This window comes from Palaemon carinicauda, chromosome 30, assembly GCF_036898095.1.
Source record: "Palaemon carinicauda isolate YSFRI2023 chromosome 30, ASM3689809v2, whole genome shotgun sequence".
NCBI classification, from domain to species: Eukaryota; Metazoa; Arthropoda; class Malacostraca; order Decapoda; family Palaemonidae; genus Palaemon; species Palaemon carinicauda.
Window position 1 is genome coordinate 40,803,197 of NC_090754.1, and position 19,725 is coordinate 40,822,921.

The 19,725-nt window shown below is 34.5% G+C and overlaps 1 protein-coding gene across 2 annotated transcripts in view; it reads left to right on the forward strand.

Annotated features, from left to right (window-relative positions):
- Positions 1-19,289, forward strand: part of LOC137623046 (spermidine synthase-like) — a 91,538-nt gene extending 72,249 nt beyond the window's left edge. For both annotated transcript variants that reach the window (XM_068353681.1, XM_068353680.1), the window contains exons 4-8: positions 5,416-5,511; positions 7,269-7,452; positions 10,699-10,781; positions 14,419-14,565; positions 18,804-19,289. In XM_068353681.1, coding sequence (XP_068209782.1) covers positions 5,416-5,511; positions 7,269-7,452; positions 10,699-10,781; positions 14,419-14,565; positions 18,804-18,941 — 648 coding nt within the window. In that variant the 3' untranslated portion in view covers positions 18,942-19,289. The remainder of the gene's footprint in view (positions 1-5,415; positions 5,512-7,268; positions 7,453-10,698; positions 10,782-14,418; positions 14,566-18,803) is intronic.
- The last annotated feature ends 436 nt before the right edge of the window (positions 19,290-19,725 follow it).

Here is a 19,725-nt window from a genome sequence, read left to right on the forward strand (position 1 = left end):
AATTATGATTGTTTCCTTCCTTGAGCTCATCATTAATGCTGACAGGATTTGTTACCTATTTTACTAGGAAATGCTGTATGTGGTTTATAAAGTAGGAAGTGTTTCTACTGACTCTTTATTAGGGGTTATTGCTTGTCTTATAGATGAGGAATTTTTAGGTTAAGATTTAAATTTTATTTTAGATTATCTTAATTGTTTAGATAAAACTTTCAAATGGAGCATCTGAAGCTGTAACAGCCTTGTCTTTTATTTTTACTAAAAGGAGGAAAAAAATTTGTTGGTCAGTGGTTGAGAGTTTCTGAGGTGCAGAAATATTTATTTATTTCTTCCCACATGGCTTCTATCTTATTAGCTTTTTTCAACAAATTCCTTTCGATACCGAGGTAGATAATCGGGTTTCTGATAGAGTAGACAGTATGTAATTGTTGGTAACCAGACTTAAAGATTTTATCACAGAATGGTATGATGATCCCTCCCTGAAAATGCTAGTGAGAGGAAGGCTTTCCCTCTTCTATCCCGTTTGGGAAGAGCTTCGTCCCTTGTCCGTGGGTACTAGAAGCCTAATCCTTAGCTTAGTTATCTGACAAATACAGCAAAGGCTCATATTTTAGAACTAAAAGTTGTGATTCTTCTGATGAAGAATGGAATAGAAAAGGTCTTAAATTCTGCTTTGGGGTTTTAAAATGGGTTATTCCTTGTCCCCCAAGCTTCAGAGGGTTGGAGACCAGTTTAGATGTATTGGTCCTCAATAAGTTTACAGTTCTCAGAAAATTTTAGGTGAAAAATCCCTTGAAGGTTCTAAGAGAGATTAACAAAAAAGATTGCATGTCTTACCTAAATCTATCAGATGCATATTTGCACATTTCCCATTCATCTCAATTCAGGGAAATACTGTATCTTTGTTTTATCCACGGGTTAACGGTGCAAGTGTATATGCTTCAATTTCAAGATGGCCCTTCAGATGCCTTCATTATTATGGACCCCATCTCAAATTGTTTGAGAATTTTGGGAGTAAGAGTTGATTTATACCTACATGATTGGCTAATTTTAAGCGATATCTGAAAGTATTCATATTTAGAAAATGCCATTGCTTGGTTTACTTGATTGGATGGGAATCCAGGGCAAGTTGAAGATGTCTCCTCTGGTTCCAGATGTAGATGATTCTTTATTTGGGAATGATAGTGACATTTCCTTTTCAGGTTTCTCCGTCAGAGAAAAGAATTCTGTCATTTCTTCTTTTGTTGTAAAAGTTCATGATATTGAAGCCCATGTCAATGCAGATGTGGATAAGTCTCCTAATGACCGTAGCTTTATTAGAGAAATTCGTTTTAATTGGATATTTAAAGATGAGTGTTTTCCAATTACATCTTGCTCTACATTGGAACAGAATAAATGATCTAGACATGAGTTCTGTTCCAGTGATGGAAAACCAACAGCTGCCGAATTGGTGGGAAGATCACAATCCTTTATGTAAACGAATTTCTGTGGAAATGAAGCTCCCAGAACTTAATCTGTTTGCAGATGCTTCACAGAAAGGCTGGGAAGCAACTCCAAATCTTTTACATTTCTCAAGAAAATGGATGTCCCAGGAGTCTGTTCTCCATATCAGATGCCAAAAGCTTCTTGCAATATTCAAGACTCTAGAGGGCCAAGAGCAATTGCAAGTAGGAAAGACTGTAGCTATATTTTCAGTTAACACGACGGTATTGAATTACATCAGAAACCAAGTGGGGACAAGATCACAATCCCTGTGCAGGATAGCTGGCAATGTTAACTTGGATAAATTTGAGAGTTGAGTCTTCATTCAAAGTTTATTCCAGAGAAATTGAACCACTTAGAAAATCTGTTAAGCAGCAAAGCCAGGCTCTTCCTTAATGAGTGGTCTCTTCATCCATCAGTATGTCAAGAAATTTGGAAATGGTGGAGTCAATCAAATGTAGACATGTTTGCATCGTCACTGAATGAAAAGACTTAGGGGACCGTCCTTTATGGTGTTTGCCATAACTTTAAAAAATAAAAAATTGTTTTATTGTTTCTGTGTATGCAGAAACATATCGTACGTGCTCTCCAGAAGTTTCCACCAATTATTTTTACAAATAATGAAGATATAGCGGTCTTTAAATGATGATGTCATCCTTACTGCGTCGACTGCATGACAGAGTGACAGAATCGTCTTTGCATGTTTATTTTTACATTTATGTAGCAATTTTATTTTTCACTTATATTTCAAAATCTTGTACGTCTGGAAGAGATGGAAGGCAATGGTAGAGGGTAGGCAAACGCAAACTATGATGTACGAGAAGAACAGCCAGAGTTTCCAAAGACGTACAGAAGTTACGATGCATGTGTGTTTGTTTACTTGCAGTTTGTATGTACATTGTTTTCACAACGTCCTCGTGAACTTTATAGCAAGACCTATGTTACCTTAGGTCAAAGAAAGAACAAAAAGTAAGCAGAGAGCAACAAAAAAGAACCAAAAAGAGAGGAAACATGAAACAGAGTACAAAGCTGGAACATTCTAACTAAAACTCTGGCAACAATAAGAGGCCGCTGGCAATTCATGACACCCATAATCCAAATGTATTGTAAACTTGGGTTTAAATACCTCATTTAGGGAACTATCATGTAGGAATAAATAATAAAAGTTCAAAGTAAGGTTATCATAATGTTATCTTGATTTTTTAAAGGAAAAAAAGCAAATATTTAAAGCAAATCTTTGGGAGCTCATAGCTCAAAAACAAACTTATTCACACTTAGGTACATTTTTCTCTTATTTATTGTTTGATTTTAGAGAGAAAGATATCATTGAAAAGAAGAATAAAAGTCCCTCAATTTTGTGTAACAGAATTTTTATTTTCCTTTTTCTGTTTTTTTCATGATTATTTTACGTCTAGACAAAGAAAATTAAGAAAAAAAAAAAAGGAAAATCGAAAATCTGTCGCACAGAATTATTAGATTTATAAAAGAAGTTTTAATGGTATGATTTTCAATACAATTGGTGTCATATTAGTGGAGAAAAATTTACCTAATTTTTTTTTTTTAATCATGATTTTTGCTAATAAATCAAAAAGTTTTTGATGAAATGGCTTAAAATTTTTATATGATGAAGGTATTATATATGTCTAAAACATATATAGAAATGGTGTATTTTGAATTATTAGAAAAAAAATTTGAGGACATATTGTATGGTCCCTTTAAAAGTATTTTGTTCATCTGTTCTGTATCCATTAGTAATGGAAGGTAGATGCCCTGTAACAAGAGTAGTAGCATCTGGACCTTTACACAGTTCCACTGCTTACCATGATTCAACAGGGGATAAACAGGTCCCTATTAACCTCATTCTGGCTACAAAGGGTTCACAGATCTGTGGCCCCTGTTTTTGGACAGAGTGAAAAGGTTTCCCTGCAAACCCAGTCTGCTCAGACAACCCATTTCAAAGATTATTCACCCAGACCCATCCGTGTTACATGTAATCACATGGAGACTTTCCACTGTATCCTTTGAAACAGGGGGTTTTTTAATCCCTCTAGATTGTCTATCATAGGTTCCAAAAGATTGTCTATCAATATTTTGTATCTAAGACAATGAAAAATATCTCTTTTGTATTTGTGAAAATCTATGAAAGTCTCAATGACTAAAACTAGATTAAATAACATTGTAGAATATAAACTTTCTACTGCAACTATTAAGGGATTTAGATCCATGCTTAATGGCAGTACTCAAACATCTTGGATTAGATCCATCCATTTCAGGAATTATGGCAGTTGTGGTTTTAGGTATTTTAGTATTGAAAGGCTTCCTATTGTCAGGTCTATTTCTTCGGGATTTAGATGTGGTTTTACAGTATTTAAGAAGTTCAAAATTTAAATTGTTGGAAAAGCTTTTGATTAAAGATCTTATGACTAAAACTCTAATCCCTTTGGCATTGACTGCTGCTTAGTACATAAATGAACTGCAAGCACTCTCTTCTAAGGTTGGTATTGGAAACATAAAGTAATATGATTTTATCTCTCTTGCCTTCTTTCAGAGCAAAAAATAATGAGGGCAAAGGTTTGCCACAATTTTTTCACATGCCATCTTTATAAATGAATGAGGGCATCAAGTCAGAAGATGAATTCCTTTATCCGGTAAGAGCCGTTCAGTATTATTTAGGCAAGCTATAAAGAGTAGAGTTAGTGTGCCTTATTTATTTTGCTGTGTTAGGGTCCCTACTCGTCCTCTGACCGAAAATGCCGCCATTTCTGATTAGACAGAAGCTTACAAATAGTTGGAGCCAAATCTTGTGAAAGCCTTGAAGGTTAAAATTGATTAAGTGCAGCTATATTTCTCAATTTTTCTGGAATCTTTCTATGGAAAGGGTTTTAACAGCAACTCATGGTATACCAAATTGGTTTTCACTAAACATTACCTTAAAGAATCATGGTTTGCTTATCAAGATTGATTGAATTTAGACACTATAATGGTGGCTGGCAGTGTAATTAATAATATTTTGAGCCCAGTTAGTTTATAATTTTTTTTTATTTACAAATTATAAATTCAAATACTAGATAGAATTTAGAAGCAATCTGGAATCCTGGTCTTCTAAAGGGTTCTTTTACAACACTTTGGAGTAATGTATTACAAATGTATTTTGCAAGAGTACTGTTACCATTTATCTAGACTGGAGTCTAGAATTTATTATATATAGAACACGGTTAAAACTATTTCTGCTGTCTTTCCTTCACTGGTGTCCAACCTCCATTAGTGTGTGGGAGTCAGTAATATGAACACCAGGGGAGGTTCATAGAAACGAACGGAATTTTGATAAGATTTGTTTCTATACTCACCTAATGTTCATACACATGCTCACCCTTCTCCCCATTGAATGATTGTGTCAAGAAGATACAAAATAGACTTTACTACAGTCTCAAGACTGAAGACAGAGACGGGCATACCACAGGTTTGCTTTGTTCCGTTTACCGCTAGAATGTCATATTACTTCACTAAGGGTATGAGCTGTTGGAAGGAAAGTAAATGGGAATTTTTTAAATTTTAGGGGTAAATGTCGATAAATCCAAGCTTCAACAGAAAAGTATTATGAACCTCAGGTTGGTATAGAAATAACCAATTTTTATATCAAAATTGGGTCTATGAATTTTAATATTGTATGCTATAGTATTAGTACTGTTCTATGTTGAAGTGTTTTGGCTATGAGTATCATCCAGTATCTAAAAGCACATACAATACATTGTGTAAAGAGCACTTGATGTAGGAAATAAGAATAATGGCATTTAAAAGGTATTCTAAAGGAATTTGAAATAAATTGTAGTTCAGGAGGTAGTCTGTTATATTAATTAGTATGCAATCCTAATAACCAGCTATTTTAAAAATGTTAAAATTATAATTGTTACTCAGTCCTTTATTGAACACTGACAGGTGCTCATCATTGGTGGGGGTGATGGAGGAGTGGCACGGGAAGTCAGCAAACATCCCTCTGTGGAGTACATTGTTCAGTGTGAAATTGATGCCAAGGTAAGTAATATAGAATAACCTTAAAGTTGATCAAAGAAGTTCATCTTAGATACATAGGCACCAATTAATTTCACATCTAAAATTAGATCCCCTTCTTATGATGTGTTCCTTTACTTTAAGATGTAAAATTTATCATCTTTCAACATTTGGGTTGAAGATTTTTTTATTATCCAGAATAAGATGATTGTTCTCTCAGCTCAAATTTAGATTTATTTCAGAAGCAGGTCTTCTGAAAAATATTTAACTTTTATGACATTCAACTTTTATGACTTTAATTGAATACTCTTTTATTTTTTATTTTATTTTATTTTTTATTTTTGTATACATAAATTAAATGTTACCGGCGTCAATGACCTCAGATGTCAGGATGCCTGAAAACTTTAAATCAATCAATCAATCAGCTCAAATTGGTCTACGGCAATTCTAGCCTGAATTCTTAACTGGTACAGGTCTTCATGTATGCACTTTCTCAATGACACATTTGGCACTCCCACTGGGGATTTGATTATTTACTGCCTTGACTAACTTGATTTTTCCCTTATCACTTATTTAGTTTTCATGCTTCATGGATACCAGATATCTTGGCTAATACGTGTAACGTAAACTCGGATATCTTACCTAATACTTGTAACGAAAACCTGACCATATCACTTAAAATGAATAGCTTATGAATGGCATACCCACACCACGATCATTGTCATACTCCTCTGTATAGTCTCAATAGTATACAGTACTAGAGGATTCGTGACTATTGAAGTGAGGAAATATAGGAAATTTCCAGTTTTATGAGCTAGCTTCACTTAGTAAGCCATATGAACCTAAGGTGAGATACATAGAAATAATGACATTTAGGAAAATGTTTATAAAAATTGAGTACATGGTATATGAAATTGAGATATTGGTCTGAAACTTTCACAGAACATCGCCATGGTGCATGCCTCAAGTTTGAATGTTTCAGTTGAAAACATTCATCAAAAAATTTTGTTGAAAATTGTCTACTGCTCCCTTGATAAGAGCCAACTAAAGAAATATCACAAATTGTTAAGAGATAAACTAGTAAGAAATACCTAAACTACTAGTGATACAACTCAAAAGGTAGCCAAATTTTGGTAAACATGCTTATGAGGCAAAATACCAATGATACAATTTTAGATAGGCTAATACCAAATAGCAAAGTCCATAGTTAACCAAATCAAAGGTAAAGTGAATTAAGGGGGAATGTTTTTCACGTAATTCTAATCTTAGTCAAGAATAAAACTACTGCAATTAACAGTAAAGAAGCAAAGGATAAGCTGAAACTAAGTAATTTGAGCTATAATGATTCTTGATCTATCTATTCTAATGAAAAAGCACTGGTTGAAACAAATAAATACTTGCTTCATGAATAGTGGAAACACATTTGTCTGTAAGAGAGATGAAAGATGAATAATGATGGCAATTCATAAATAATCCAGACTAAAAATCTGAATACAGTAGCATGTAGGAAACTTTTTTCTTGATAAAGAAGAAAGTGGAGGAGTTGGATCTGTCAATGGATGTGCAAGGCCACAGGCTGGCCCATTTTGTTTTCTCAATTTAGTAGAAACAAGCACTAATCCTCCTTAGATCTTTAATCAATGTATAATAAACAAATTGAGAAATCTTCAAACGTGTTATTATAAAGAAATGCTATTAACATTTTATTTTTTTTTTTATTTTAGTAAGAAAGCATGAAAAGGACCTACAGTTTAATGGTAAAATGTTCGTTTTATGAACAGGTAGTTGAGGCTTGCAAAAAATACATTCCATCAATGGGTTGTGGATTCAGTTGTCCCAAACTTACACTGTACACAGGAGATGGAGCTAAATTCTTGGAAACCACTGAAGAGAAGTTTGATGTAATCATCACAGATGCTTCTGATCCGGTAGTTAATTCAGATGAAGGCGTCGGAACCAAGGATGGTGAGTTTTTTATTCAACTGTTTAATTAGTTCTTGTCAATGCTTTCTTTTATTAACATTATTCTTTGAGTATAAGCTTAAGAAATTTTACTTAAGGATAGTTTGTCACTGTTACCTAATAAAATTCTATAATGTAATTTTAAGGTTGAAGTTTGTGGCTGGAGAGCTGTATACAAGTCATTGTGAGACTTCATTAGACTTAAATCAGTTTTATCTAAGGTTTTATGCAAGTAATATCAAAATAATTTGCATCAAAGGTAGGTTTACTCTAAACATTTATAGTTTAACATCATAAGTATAAAATTTGAATACTGTTCTATATTGTAGATGTGCTGAAAATTTTACCCTAGTTATAAGAAATGAGTTAGCAGCTAGAGTGGATATGAATGTGTTGAGGTGGTTTGGCCATGTTGAGAGAAGGAAAATGGCTGTCTGCTAAAGAAGGCGATGAATGCAAGAGTTGATGGGAGAAATACAAGAGGAAGGCCAAGGTTTGGGTTGATGGATGGAGTGAAGAAAGCTCTGGGTGATAGGAGGATAGATGTGAGAGAGGCAAGAGAGCGTGCTAGAAATAGGAATAAATGGCGAGCGATTGTAACGCAGTTCTGGTAGGCCCTGCCGCTGCCTCCGATGCCTTAGATGACCGCGGAGGTAGCAGCAGTAGGGGATTCAGCATTATGAAGCTTCATCTGTGGTGGATAATGTGGGAGGGTGGGCTGTGGCACCCTAGCAGTACCAGCTGAACTCGGTTGAGTCCCTTGTTAGGCTGGAGGAACGTAGAGAGTAGAGGTCCCCTTTTTTTGTTTTGTTTCTTTTGTTGACGTCGGCTACCCCCCAAAATTAGGGGAAGTGCCTTGGTGTATGTATGTATGTATGACAGGAAATTGTGTAAAGATGAGTGGTTATTGAGTAACTTTGTTATCAGATGGGTCAGCATCATTGCCTTATTCTACTGAAAAAATTAATTTGAGAAAAAAAAATTTCTAAGTAAAAAAAAAAAATGAACCTTTGCAGACATCTTCATTCATTAAGAAAACAAAAATATCATTTATGGGAAAATCATCCCTGAATACTAGTTTGCCCCAGATATTTTTATTCATATTGAGAATTATTTTGTCTTCAGGGATAGTTAGGTACAGTATTATAATACTGTATTCCCTCTTAGAAATGTGTTCTTGTTACCTTATAATTTTTTATTTAATTCTGATTAATTTTCATGAATTTCCCCCTGATGTTCATATAACTTCTCCAGAAGCATGGTCTAAATGACACTTACCCGTAGAATTTTAAAAAGTTTAATTTTTAAACATCTTTTAGTTCAACAAATATATGCCCTTAAAGGAATAGAGGCCTCTATCAGTAAATGGTAAAAAGTCCAGGTTGCAGCATCAGTTATTCTAGTTTTTAGTTATTTCTGTCAACTGGTGGCGATTGCACTCTCCCAGATTGTTTACAATACTGCCTTTAAGATGTCTTTCCCTAGTTTCGTTAGCAAATATTGCCTGAAATGTGAAAGGGAATTATTTCTGGGAGATCATGATCTGTATTCCCTTTGTGCATCATGTCTGGAAGCAATTTTGTGATTTAAATAATCGTTATGTAGAGTGTATTTCACTCTCGGTACCCACTGATGGAAAAAATTGGTCACTGGTTGCCGATTAAGTTAAGAATTCTAGCGCTAAAGGAAACTTGCTGTTAGTTCAGGTCAGACGCCGGGGAAGAATAGAATAGTTGATTCGTTGGTTGTTGTTGTTATTATTATTATTATTATTATTATTATTATTATTATTATTATTATTATTATTATTATTTGCTAAGCTACATTAGGATGCTATAAGCCTGAGGGCTCCAATAGGGAAAATAAGCCAGTGAGGAAAGGAAATAAGGAAACTACAAGAGAAGTAATTAACAATTAAAATAAAATATTTTAAAAACAGCAACATTAAAATAGATCATTCCTATATAAACTATAAAAACCTAAAAAAAAAAAACAAGAGGAAGAGAGATAAGATAGAATTGTGTGCCCTAGTGTACCCTTAAGCAAGAGAACTCTACCCCAAGACAGTGAAAGACCATGGGATGGAGGCTATGGCACTATCCAAGACCAGAGAACAATGGTTAGATTTTGGAGTGTCCTTCTCCTAGAAGAGCTGCTTACCATACCTAAAGAGTCTCTTCAACCCTTACCAAGAGGAAAGTAGCCACTGAACTATTACATTGCAGTAGTTAACCCCTTGAGCGATGAAGAATTATTTGGTAATCTCAACGTTGTCAGGTATATGAGTGGGATATGTAAAGTATAGGCTAGACTATTTGATGTATGTGTAGGCAGAAGGAAAATGATCCATAACCAGAGAGAAGGATCCAGTGTAGTACTGTCTGGCCAGTTAAAGGACCCAATAACACTCTAGCGGACTGATGCCCTGGCCAACCTAATACCTACATGGGATAACAACAATATTAACATGTTTCTACCATTACACAACACACAAGTTTAGCCATCTTTTGATAGTAATAAGCTTCTTAAGCTCTTGACTTTATTTACTCTTGTTAAATTCAAAATCGAAGTCCAGTCAATCTTCCATTAGTCTGTATATTTGGTCCTTCTCAACCTGTTGCCAAACTTAACCCAACCTCCTTGTTGCATTACTTGTGTTTAAATTTATCCCTCTCTTTCCTTCAATTACACCTGAACTCCAACAGGGTTTGGGAGTCAGCAATATGAACATCAAGGGTGATTTATAGAAATAGACTAATAATAATAAAATTTCTTATTTCTATACTCGCCTGATGTTCATATACATGCCTACCCTCCTCCCAAAACTCATAATATCAAGAGAAGGGATAACATCAACTTTGAAACTGAAAACTAGACTTGACACAGTAACCAAGGCTCCTTACTACTTACCGATAAAGGGCTTGATTCGTTTTTCAAGGCATATGTTTGCTGAAGCAAAAGAAAATGGGAAAAAGTTTGAATTTTTAAGATTTTATAAGTAAGCGTTGATTAAACCGTGCTTCTGGAGAAATGCAACATGAACATCAAGTGATTACTGTACAAAGATAAGAAATCTTATTACTCTTAAATTTATATTTTTTGAGCCAGATGATAAAAGTAACAATTGTGCCTAATTACTTGGATAATGTCTTTATGCATCAACACTTGTGGATTAATATACTTAATTGATAAAAGACCATTGGGAAAGTTCTCTAAAGTATAGAATTTAATTTTAATATTACCTTGCAGGCCCTGCAGCCTCCCTTTTCAATGAAGATTATTATGAAAAGATGAAAGAAAGATTGGCTGAGGGAGGAATTCTTTGTTGTCAGGTTAGTATTCCAATTAGATTTCAGAAGATTTAAAGTTTATTCCAGGAAAAGTGTATTGTTCTACTTGTCAAGTTTTGATAATAGATTTTAGTTTTACTTGCCTTAACTTGTTGATGATATTTAAGAAAGATAATGAGCTGTAAAGAACAAATCAAGTTGATTGCCAAGTACTGTTTGTTAATCTAATTGTGCAGTTGGTGATACTTTAGGAAGTCAAATGACGATACCAAGTCAGTGAATTTGATTCAACTGCCATGATTTAGCTTCCCACTAAAAGATGTGGTTTCACCACAAGTGAATGGACAGCCTTTGGCAACTGTCTTGCATAGATATCCACATTCAAAAGTATTCCTAGGGATTATAAGTACTTATTCATGGTGAGATTATCAAGAATTCTGCTGACTTTAAAAATTCTATGGGTTGTCAGCTATCTTCCTTTGTCTAAGCTATTGAGGACTACCTAATTGGCATAAGTGACCATCACTTTCAACATCATCACTGTGTAGAATTTTAAGACTTGGATGCCAATTTTTGTGTGTATTTGGAGAAATGAACCAGATGTGTTTCTCAAAAATCAATTTTCTATGTAAAATGACACTAGAAGTTTATGTTGTGAAAAAGATGATCAATGCAAAGATCTGGAAGTTCAGGAGCCACTATCTTTTACCCACTTCCAATCATATATTGAATTTTGTTGAGAGTTCAATTTCATAGCCCATAATTTTACACCATGCACTAATTTTTACTAATCTCATATTAAGTGATTCAGCAACCACAAGTCTACTGTATACATAGGAGATGGAATTGATGCAAAGGGAGTAGCATCATCTATTTTTTAGGCCAGATAGTAGTTTGGCCAAAGCACCAACCACCCATTGAGATACTACCACCAGAGAGGTATTGGGTTCTTTAACTGGCTAGATAGTGCTACATTAGATCCCGCTCTGGTAACGGCTCATTTTCCTATGGCTACTCATACACTGAATAGGCTAACCTATCCTTTACACATTCTCCTCTTTTCTCATACATCTGACAACACCAAGATGACAGAAAAATTCTTCTCCACGCAAGCGTTTAACTTCTGTACTGTAATTGTTCAGTGGCTACTTTCCCCGTGGTAGGGGTAGAAGCAGCTTTTCTAGAAGTACACTCCAAAATCAAACCATTGTTCTCTAGTGTTAGGTAGTACCATAGCAACTGTACCATAGCCTTTCACTGTCTTGGGCTGGAGTTCTCTTGCTTGGTATGTTCTGGCCACAATTATATCCGTTTCCTTATTTTCTTTCCTCACTGGGCTATGATATAAACCCCTGGGCTTATATCATCCTGCTTTTCCAACTAGGGTAGTAGCTTAGCTAGTAATAATGATAATATAGTATGAAAAGTAATAGACCAAGAACATTAGCCAGAGGGATACCAGATATATTCTTATATTCACCATTATGGTCATTAACAACTACTCTGCTATCTATTACTTAAAAATTCAATAATGATGCTAAGAGAAAACTTACTCCCTTCTGTTGGAGTTTGAAAAGGGGGCCTCATGATTAATGCTGCCAATGGCAGTACTGTACTAAAATCAAGGTCAATTTTACAAACTTCCTGACTGCAATCAAGGGATTTCTGTAAAGCATTGAAAATTATAGAATGGCATAACTTTCCCCAATACCTTTACAAAAGCCAAATTTTAAACTAAAACAGATGATTACCTACTTAGACGATTTGCCAAAAGACATTCAAGAACTTTAGAAAAGATGGGATTATAGAAATTAGGTGGTAATCAGCTGAGCTAGGATGTCCACAAACACATTTACCCAATAGAGTATCATTACCAATTCTCTAACCAAGTGCAATAAGAATCTTGTCTAACTCACTAGCAAAAAATTAACAGATAGCTAAGTAGCCAAATAATCAGCATTCTATAAAAAAAAAAAAAAAGAAGGAAAAGTACCATTTTATTCTTCACCTCTGTAAGCATCAAGATTGAGAGAACATTTATCAAAGTTGTGATTATTTGTTGTTAATATTATCATTTATTGTTGTTAGTATTAGCATTATTATTTTTACTATGGTTTTACAGTATTTAGGAAGTTTTTCACCTCCGAGTTTGAATATTTACGTGCATTATGTTTCCCTGAAGGGTTTTGATACTGTAGTTTGAATGTTATTCAATAAATTGCAATTCTTCAAGAATATGATCATTGGATAAACAGAAAATCTGTAGATTCACATGAAATAAGTTCAACTGTTAGTTTGACCTACATTCTCTACATGCAGTTATTTGATCATGTCAGCAAATCATCAAACATGTGGAACGATTTCGAAGAAGAGATAAGATACCTGAACATTGCGTTCCTTTTTTGTTTGATCTGTTTAAGTTTTTCTCATTTGATATTCCATAAAATCTACCAATTATTAAAGATCATGGGCTTTGATTTGGTCCTTGTGATTTCCGCTTTTGTAGGTTTTGTCATCCAACATACTTAATTTTTTAAACCAGCTTTACACGATTTGTGGAATGGAAGTTAATTGTACAAGAGAATTTTATGACAGTAGTTTTAGTTTTTATAACACTTCTGGTCATTTAATGTTAAATTTCTGTGGTAGGATATTTTGACAGTGCTAAAAACCTGAATTGGATTGGTATCTTTACCTGATATAAGGTGATTATCAGACAAAACAGCACTCTAATACCTAGCCTCATTATAGACACTGCCTTCTTTGATTTTGCTCTCGACATGAATCATAACTGACAATGTAGATTTAAATATTTTCCAATCCTTACCTCATCACTTATTTCAATATTTTCATACCATACTTCATCCATCTTTACCCCATACTTTTTCTATAAGAAAACTGTGATGCTTGTTTCTCACTTCAGTGGCCATCCCTCTTTTAACCCTTTTACCCCCAGGCTCTTTGGAAATTTCCAACCCTTAACCCCCAAGGGGTTGTTTTTTTCCCAGCACATTTTGCAGTATATTTTTTTTAAATTGCTCTAACCACCTTAATTTTTATCATAGAGAGGTCAGGTTGGTCTCATTCTCTTGGAAAATGCCTGAATTTTCTCAAAAAATTATCAAAAATATGAAAAAAGAAAATTTTATTGCATTTTTTGCAAGGACGTACCGGTACATCCATGGTGGTAAAGGGATGGCTTTTGTGAAACGTACCAGTACGTCCTTTGGGGGTAAAAGGGTTAATAGCCTTCCTTATATCGTAATTATTCTAGTTGACCCGTTGATTACTTCGCCTAATGCTTTTAGCAAATTCCCTGCTGTTCCTAATGATCTGTATCTCTTCCTTCCATTTTATCCTCTCAGGCCTCTTCCATTTCATACACTCTTTTCTCCATTTACTTGATTTATTTAAAGTAGTCTTCACTCCATTGTTTAATTTTTAATTTCTAAGTATCAATATATCTTAAACTTAAAAACTTTTATATCTATATATCATGAATCACCATATTTTAGGGTTCCATACATTTCTTCATTCCATTTTCTGTATATAAATTTTGATTTCTTGCCTCCAATTTTCTATTGTATGAAAAAGAATTGTGCTGTTTGTATAAGAAGTCCTGTATCATTGTATATTATAAATTTTAATGTATTTTATCTGAACTTTTTATTAATTTCAGGGTGAAAACATGTGGCTTCATGCTGAATTGATTAGCAAACTCCTAAAAAAATGTCGGACAATCTATCCAGTTGTAGATTATGCCTACACATGCACTCCAACTTACCCTTCAGGTCAAATAGGGTTCATCCTTTGCAGTAAAAGTGATGTAAGTACATGAAAATATATACCTAAATTGAAGATGTGTAAAAAACTTAAGTTTTTAACTATTTTTTTTTTTGACTGACAGTTATTTTATAGAATTTTGATTAGGGAAATATACTGTATACTTCAAATAAATTTTCAGACCTGTTTTGTCTGAGAGGTATGAAATGATAAGGTCGAATTCTTTTTAGATACTTTACACTCCGGTAAAATTCTTTGGAGATTTTTTAATGGTGCTAGATATCAGTACAATTAGTTTTGAAATTGGTTGACTTCTTTCCTTAGCAGTGTTCTACTTTCCATCATAGAAATCATTATGTAAACATGTATTATTTCTGTGAAACTCCTCTGATGTTCATATTGCTTTAGTCTCTGGAGTCTTGATATATTGACAATACTTACGAGGAATTGAAAAATTTCCCATATTCTTTTCTTAAAATAAACTAAATGTTAGGGTTGCTCATTAACACCCTTATTTACTCTTTGGTTGTTGGTAGTATCATTGTGTGAAAACTGCTGCTCGTTCTTTGTTGGTCTGTTTGTTTTCTAACAGTCGGAATCTATTTGGTCTGGCTGGCTTCTGGGCCTTGAGGCATACTGTTGGATACATCTTGGTGTACGCATGCCGGGTGCTCTGGTGTTTTACCAATAACAGTGGGTGTCGGATTTATAGCAGTTAAGTGCATTCGTACGTTTTAATTGTTATTGGTTATGCGTAAACGGAGACATAAAGCTAACGTCCCTATTACAGTAATGAGACTTGCCAGCGTCTAACAACAATAATGTGCTGCACATTTGTATTTGTTACAGTCTAAAAGTCGACTTGGCAGTGACAGGAGATGCACTCCAGATTGTTAGCATTTTTTTTTTTTTTTTTAGTGGTTTACAGATGGCTTCTCTCAGATTTGTAAGCAATTGCTACGTAGTTGTACAAGAAATTGTTTTTGGGTGATCCATGATCCACATCCTCTTTGTGCCTTTTGCTGGGGAAAGTTTTTTAATTTAGAGAATTGTTATGAGTGCAAAAGGTGTCTTTGGAGAGTATGTTTCATGGTTACTGATAAGATGTAGTTTAAAGCATGAAAGAAGTTTGCTTTTAATTCAATTTTCCTGAGAAAACTAACTTAAGTGACAAAAATGCCACTCCAGCCCTTGACTTTGCTACAATCCAAACAAGTTTAGTTTAGGTAATCATGAGCTTATAAAGATTTAAATGTCATTAGCTCTTTTTGTGGAAGTTCAGAAGATCTCTTAAGGGTATATTTCAGGACTATCCTGTCCTGTTTCAGCCCTAGCCTAACTTCTGAAGTGGTAGATAGATGTTCTAGTTCATCCTTTAATACAGGTTCTGATGGTACACATCACTCCCAGATTTGAAATCCTATCATAGATCCTCGAAGATGCTCAAATAATTTAGACCCTTCTGCTGCAAAACCCATGCATTCGTGCATTTCCAGCGGCTGTTTTAAGACTACTAGATTACGATGTATAAGACCGAGATGGTAGCTGGGATCCTAATATCCTTCCTCACTCAAGTTAGTGACTCCAAACAACCGCTTACCCTTACATTCCGACATGGTAGTCTGAATCTTATGTTACTCCTCTTTATGAAACAGTCACCCCTTAACAACCTCTTTAGTTCCTACATGGAAACAAAGCCCCGTCCTTTAATAAGAGGATGTTTTGAGCATAGCAGAAACTCTGCTATTAGAATTTATAACGAGACGTCAGTAGTTAATGGCTAGTCAATGTGCCGGTAGTAAGACTAGGCCTTACCAGCACGCAGAGTACCCACTTTGTTTTCAGCCGCTGGAGACTAAAGATGTAGGTTACTCCCAGTGCCATAAACTGGCTGTTTTTATTTTCTGTTGTGTGTGAAGGATATTAATGCTGAAGAAAGGTTTTGCAGTTTTCCCAATGACTATAGCTTGCTGTCAGTTGCTTGCATAACCAGCTTTTGTTCCTATTGATGTTTGTTCCCTCACAAGGGCAAAGGAGTGTCTGCTGCCACTATAAACAGCTACCATAATTGGGAAGATTATGATCCGTTCCCGTGTTCTGGAACAACGATTGGAGCTTCGCTCATGCTTAAGAGGAGACCATCACCTCCAAATCAATAGGAAACCAATTCACTTGTTCTTCCCAGTGATCCGACAGCCAAAGAAGAGGAAAGAATCACCAAAGCATGGACAACCGATTGGGCAATCTCTCTTGAGACCTTGATTCCTCTGCGTGGTTTCGTGGAAGGAGCAGTACTATACCAAAGCTCCCAGGAAGGATTTTCAGTATGAGATACAGTATAGGTCTTGTTTCTACTACCAGTACTTGATCTCATATGAGACAGCATGGGCGCTGGTGGTTGGGACATTTGCAACCACCCTCGTCCCTGTCCTGCTCCTCTTGGGTACTGTCCTGTGCACTCACTCGCATATGGACAAGCACACTCATCAGTTGATGCCCCTATCTGATATAAAGTGCTTGCCTATAAGCAATAGCAAACCTGGATATTCACGTGCTCATGGAGAGGTGTATGCTTCTGTTCGCGTGCATACACCTGTTCACAGGAGCTACCTTGCTAGACTGCTTATAAGAGCAGAAAGAAATTCCTTGCCACCCACCAGTGACTACTGAGACTTCATTATAAGTCTTGAAAGCAAAGTTTCAACCATGATAAAAGCTTACTCCTATAAAGTTTGAATAGTTAGGAAAAACATAATCACTTTAAAAGATCTTTTTTTTTTTTTTTTGTTTTTTTATAAGTTAGACAGTGTTACAGTATTTTAAAAGTTCATGTTTCAGACCTTTGAAAATCACTTGCTTAAGATCCCATGGGTAAACTTTAAATCTGTTGGCTTTGGCATCATAAAACAAAAATATGAATTACAATCAATATTTTTTAAAAAGTGCGCTTTGGTAATCAAAGGATGATTTTATCTCTTTTGCCCTGTTTCATGGCTAAATATTGATTTGAGACTAAAGGTTTACCACTTTTTTTTTATTATCTTACTTTACAAAAAGAGGTGGCCCTTAGTTCACAGGATAGTTTTCTTAGATGATTATATGGACCTTATAGGTAATTTGCCTAAGTTGTTTTATGGTATTAGAATTAGAATTTAATCTCTGTCAAATGCAATGTCATTCAGTATTACTGCCTGTGTCAAAGCTTAAAAAGAATTGGATGCAAGTATAATGAGATATTTGAAAATTGGGGTTCATGATATAAGAAGTACAGCTACAAGTAAAATCATTTATTTAGAAAGAGTTTTAAAGGCACCTCTTGGTGTACCAAATCTGTATTCGTTAAACATTACCGGGTTTACGTGTCAGGTATTTTTTACTGTATAGCCCATAGTGGCTTTTGTGGACTTGGTCTGATAGCATGGTGAATTTAATTAGTTTGGTAGATTATCTTTTGTGTTGCTGTCTAGTTACCTTGTATATTTTTTTTCTTTTTTTTCTTTTTTTTTTCTTTAAATTGTCTTTCTACAGTAATTAAGTTTTTTTATATAAATGAGTATTTAAGTAATAAACTAATATTTAGAAATGTTAATCTAGAGTTTAGAATTTGCAAAAGCATAGACTGCAGGTAAATCTAGGATAATATTTAACTGATTATGGGAAACTAAATGCCCTATCTCTTTACTTGACTAGCCAATCCACCTCCACTATAGTGTAGGAGTCAGCAAGTATAATTATCTGGGGAAGTTGAAAGAAATTAATGGCATTTTCATAAAATTATTTTTATACTCCCTTATGTTCAAATACATACACACCCTCCTCCCCAGTGACTAGTGTCATTAAGAGGATTGGGAATGATTGGGACTTTTTAACTGAAGAAGCGATACGACATACACAGCATGTTAATGTTGTTAGATGTTTGTCCATCCATCCATATCCATATACCAAGGCACTTCCCCCAATTTTGGGGGGTAACCGACATCAACAAAGAAACAAAACAAAAAGGGGACCTCTACTCTCTACGTTCCTGGTAAGTCTCATTAATTTACCAGAGGCATTAGTATTTTGGAAGGAAAGAAAACCAGAACTATTAGCATTTTTAAGGGGTAACACCAACATACCTAATGGAGACAAAAGCAATATGAACATCAGTCAAGTATTGAAATGAAAAAATTATTAAAATTCCATTTAATATGAACATCAGTCGAGTATTGAAATGAAAAAATTAAAATTCCATTCATGGCCATTATTCATAGTAATAATTAACAAAAATCTAATTTTCAGAAAACAAAATTCAGGGAGCCTGTCACCATATGGAATGAAGAAGCCGTTGAAAAGCTATCTCTAAAATACTACAATGCCGATATCCATCGTGCTTCATTTGTAATGCCAACGTTTATGAGGAAAGCCTTAAAAAGGTAGAACTATAAAACCTCACAGCTTATATGTTCATATCTTTTTTTATAATGTATAAACGTAGATATTTTGTTCCAGTTTTACCAATTTTCAATAATATATATAGTAGCCCCCCATTGTTATAATATAAACTTAAATGGTCTTGAAAATATTTTTGTAAAGTGTTTTGTATGGATCAAGGAAACAAATATATACTCAAACATAAATCTAGATTAATGTTTAAAGTATTTGTATGTGTATGCTTTTATTTACCATAGTGAGAGAATAATTGATCTCTTAGAATACAGTAAGTGTTCTACATGAGAATGAGAGGCATTCGAAGAGCGGGTTCTTAAATAGAAAAGTGAAACATAATTAACTTAGGCATTTAATTAATAACTTCCAAACCCTTACTTTCCATTGTTTTCTGTCAGCTGATTTTATTAGCAGTTGTGAGCTTGTATCAAGAATTCCTACAGCTTCTTACACTTAATTAATCATTTTTAAAATAAGTTTATTAACAAAATGTTTTTGAAACTGTTAATTGATTTGTATTCTGTTTTTCACTTATTCTGATTCTTTTTATTGCACACAGGATTTTACCTTCAAAAGTTCTTGTATTGGAGACTTGACTGTAAATGTAAAATGTCCCGAAAATATGTCCACACTTGAACAATTTCTTTGTCTATGCCTGTCTATGAATAGAGTACAGTGTTGTTAACCCTTACTTCACAGTGTACATCTATTGACATAGATATGAGCTGCCACAATGTTTTACTACTGACGTTTATTGATCTATGCGCAGTCTGTA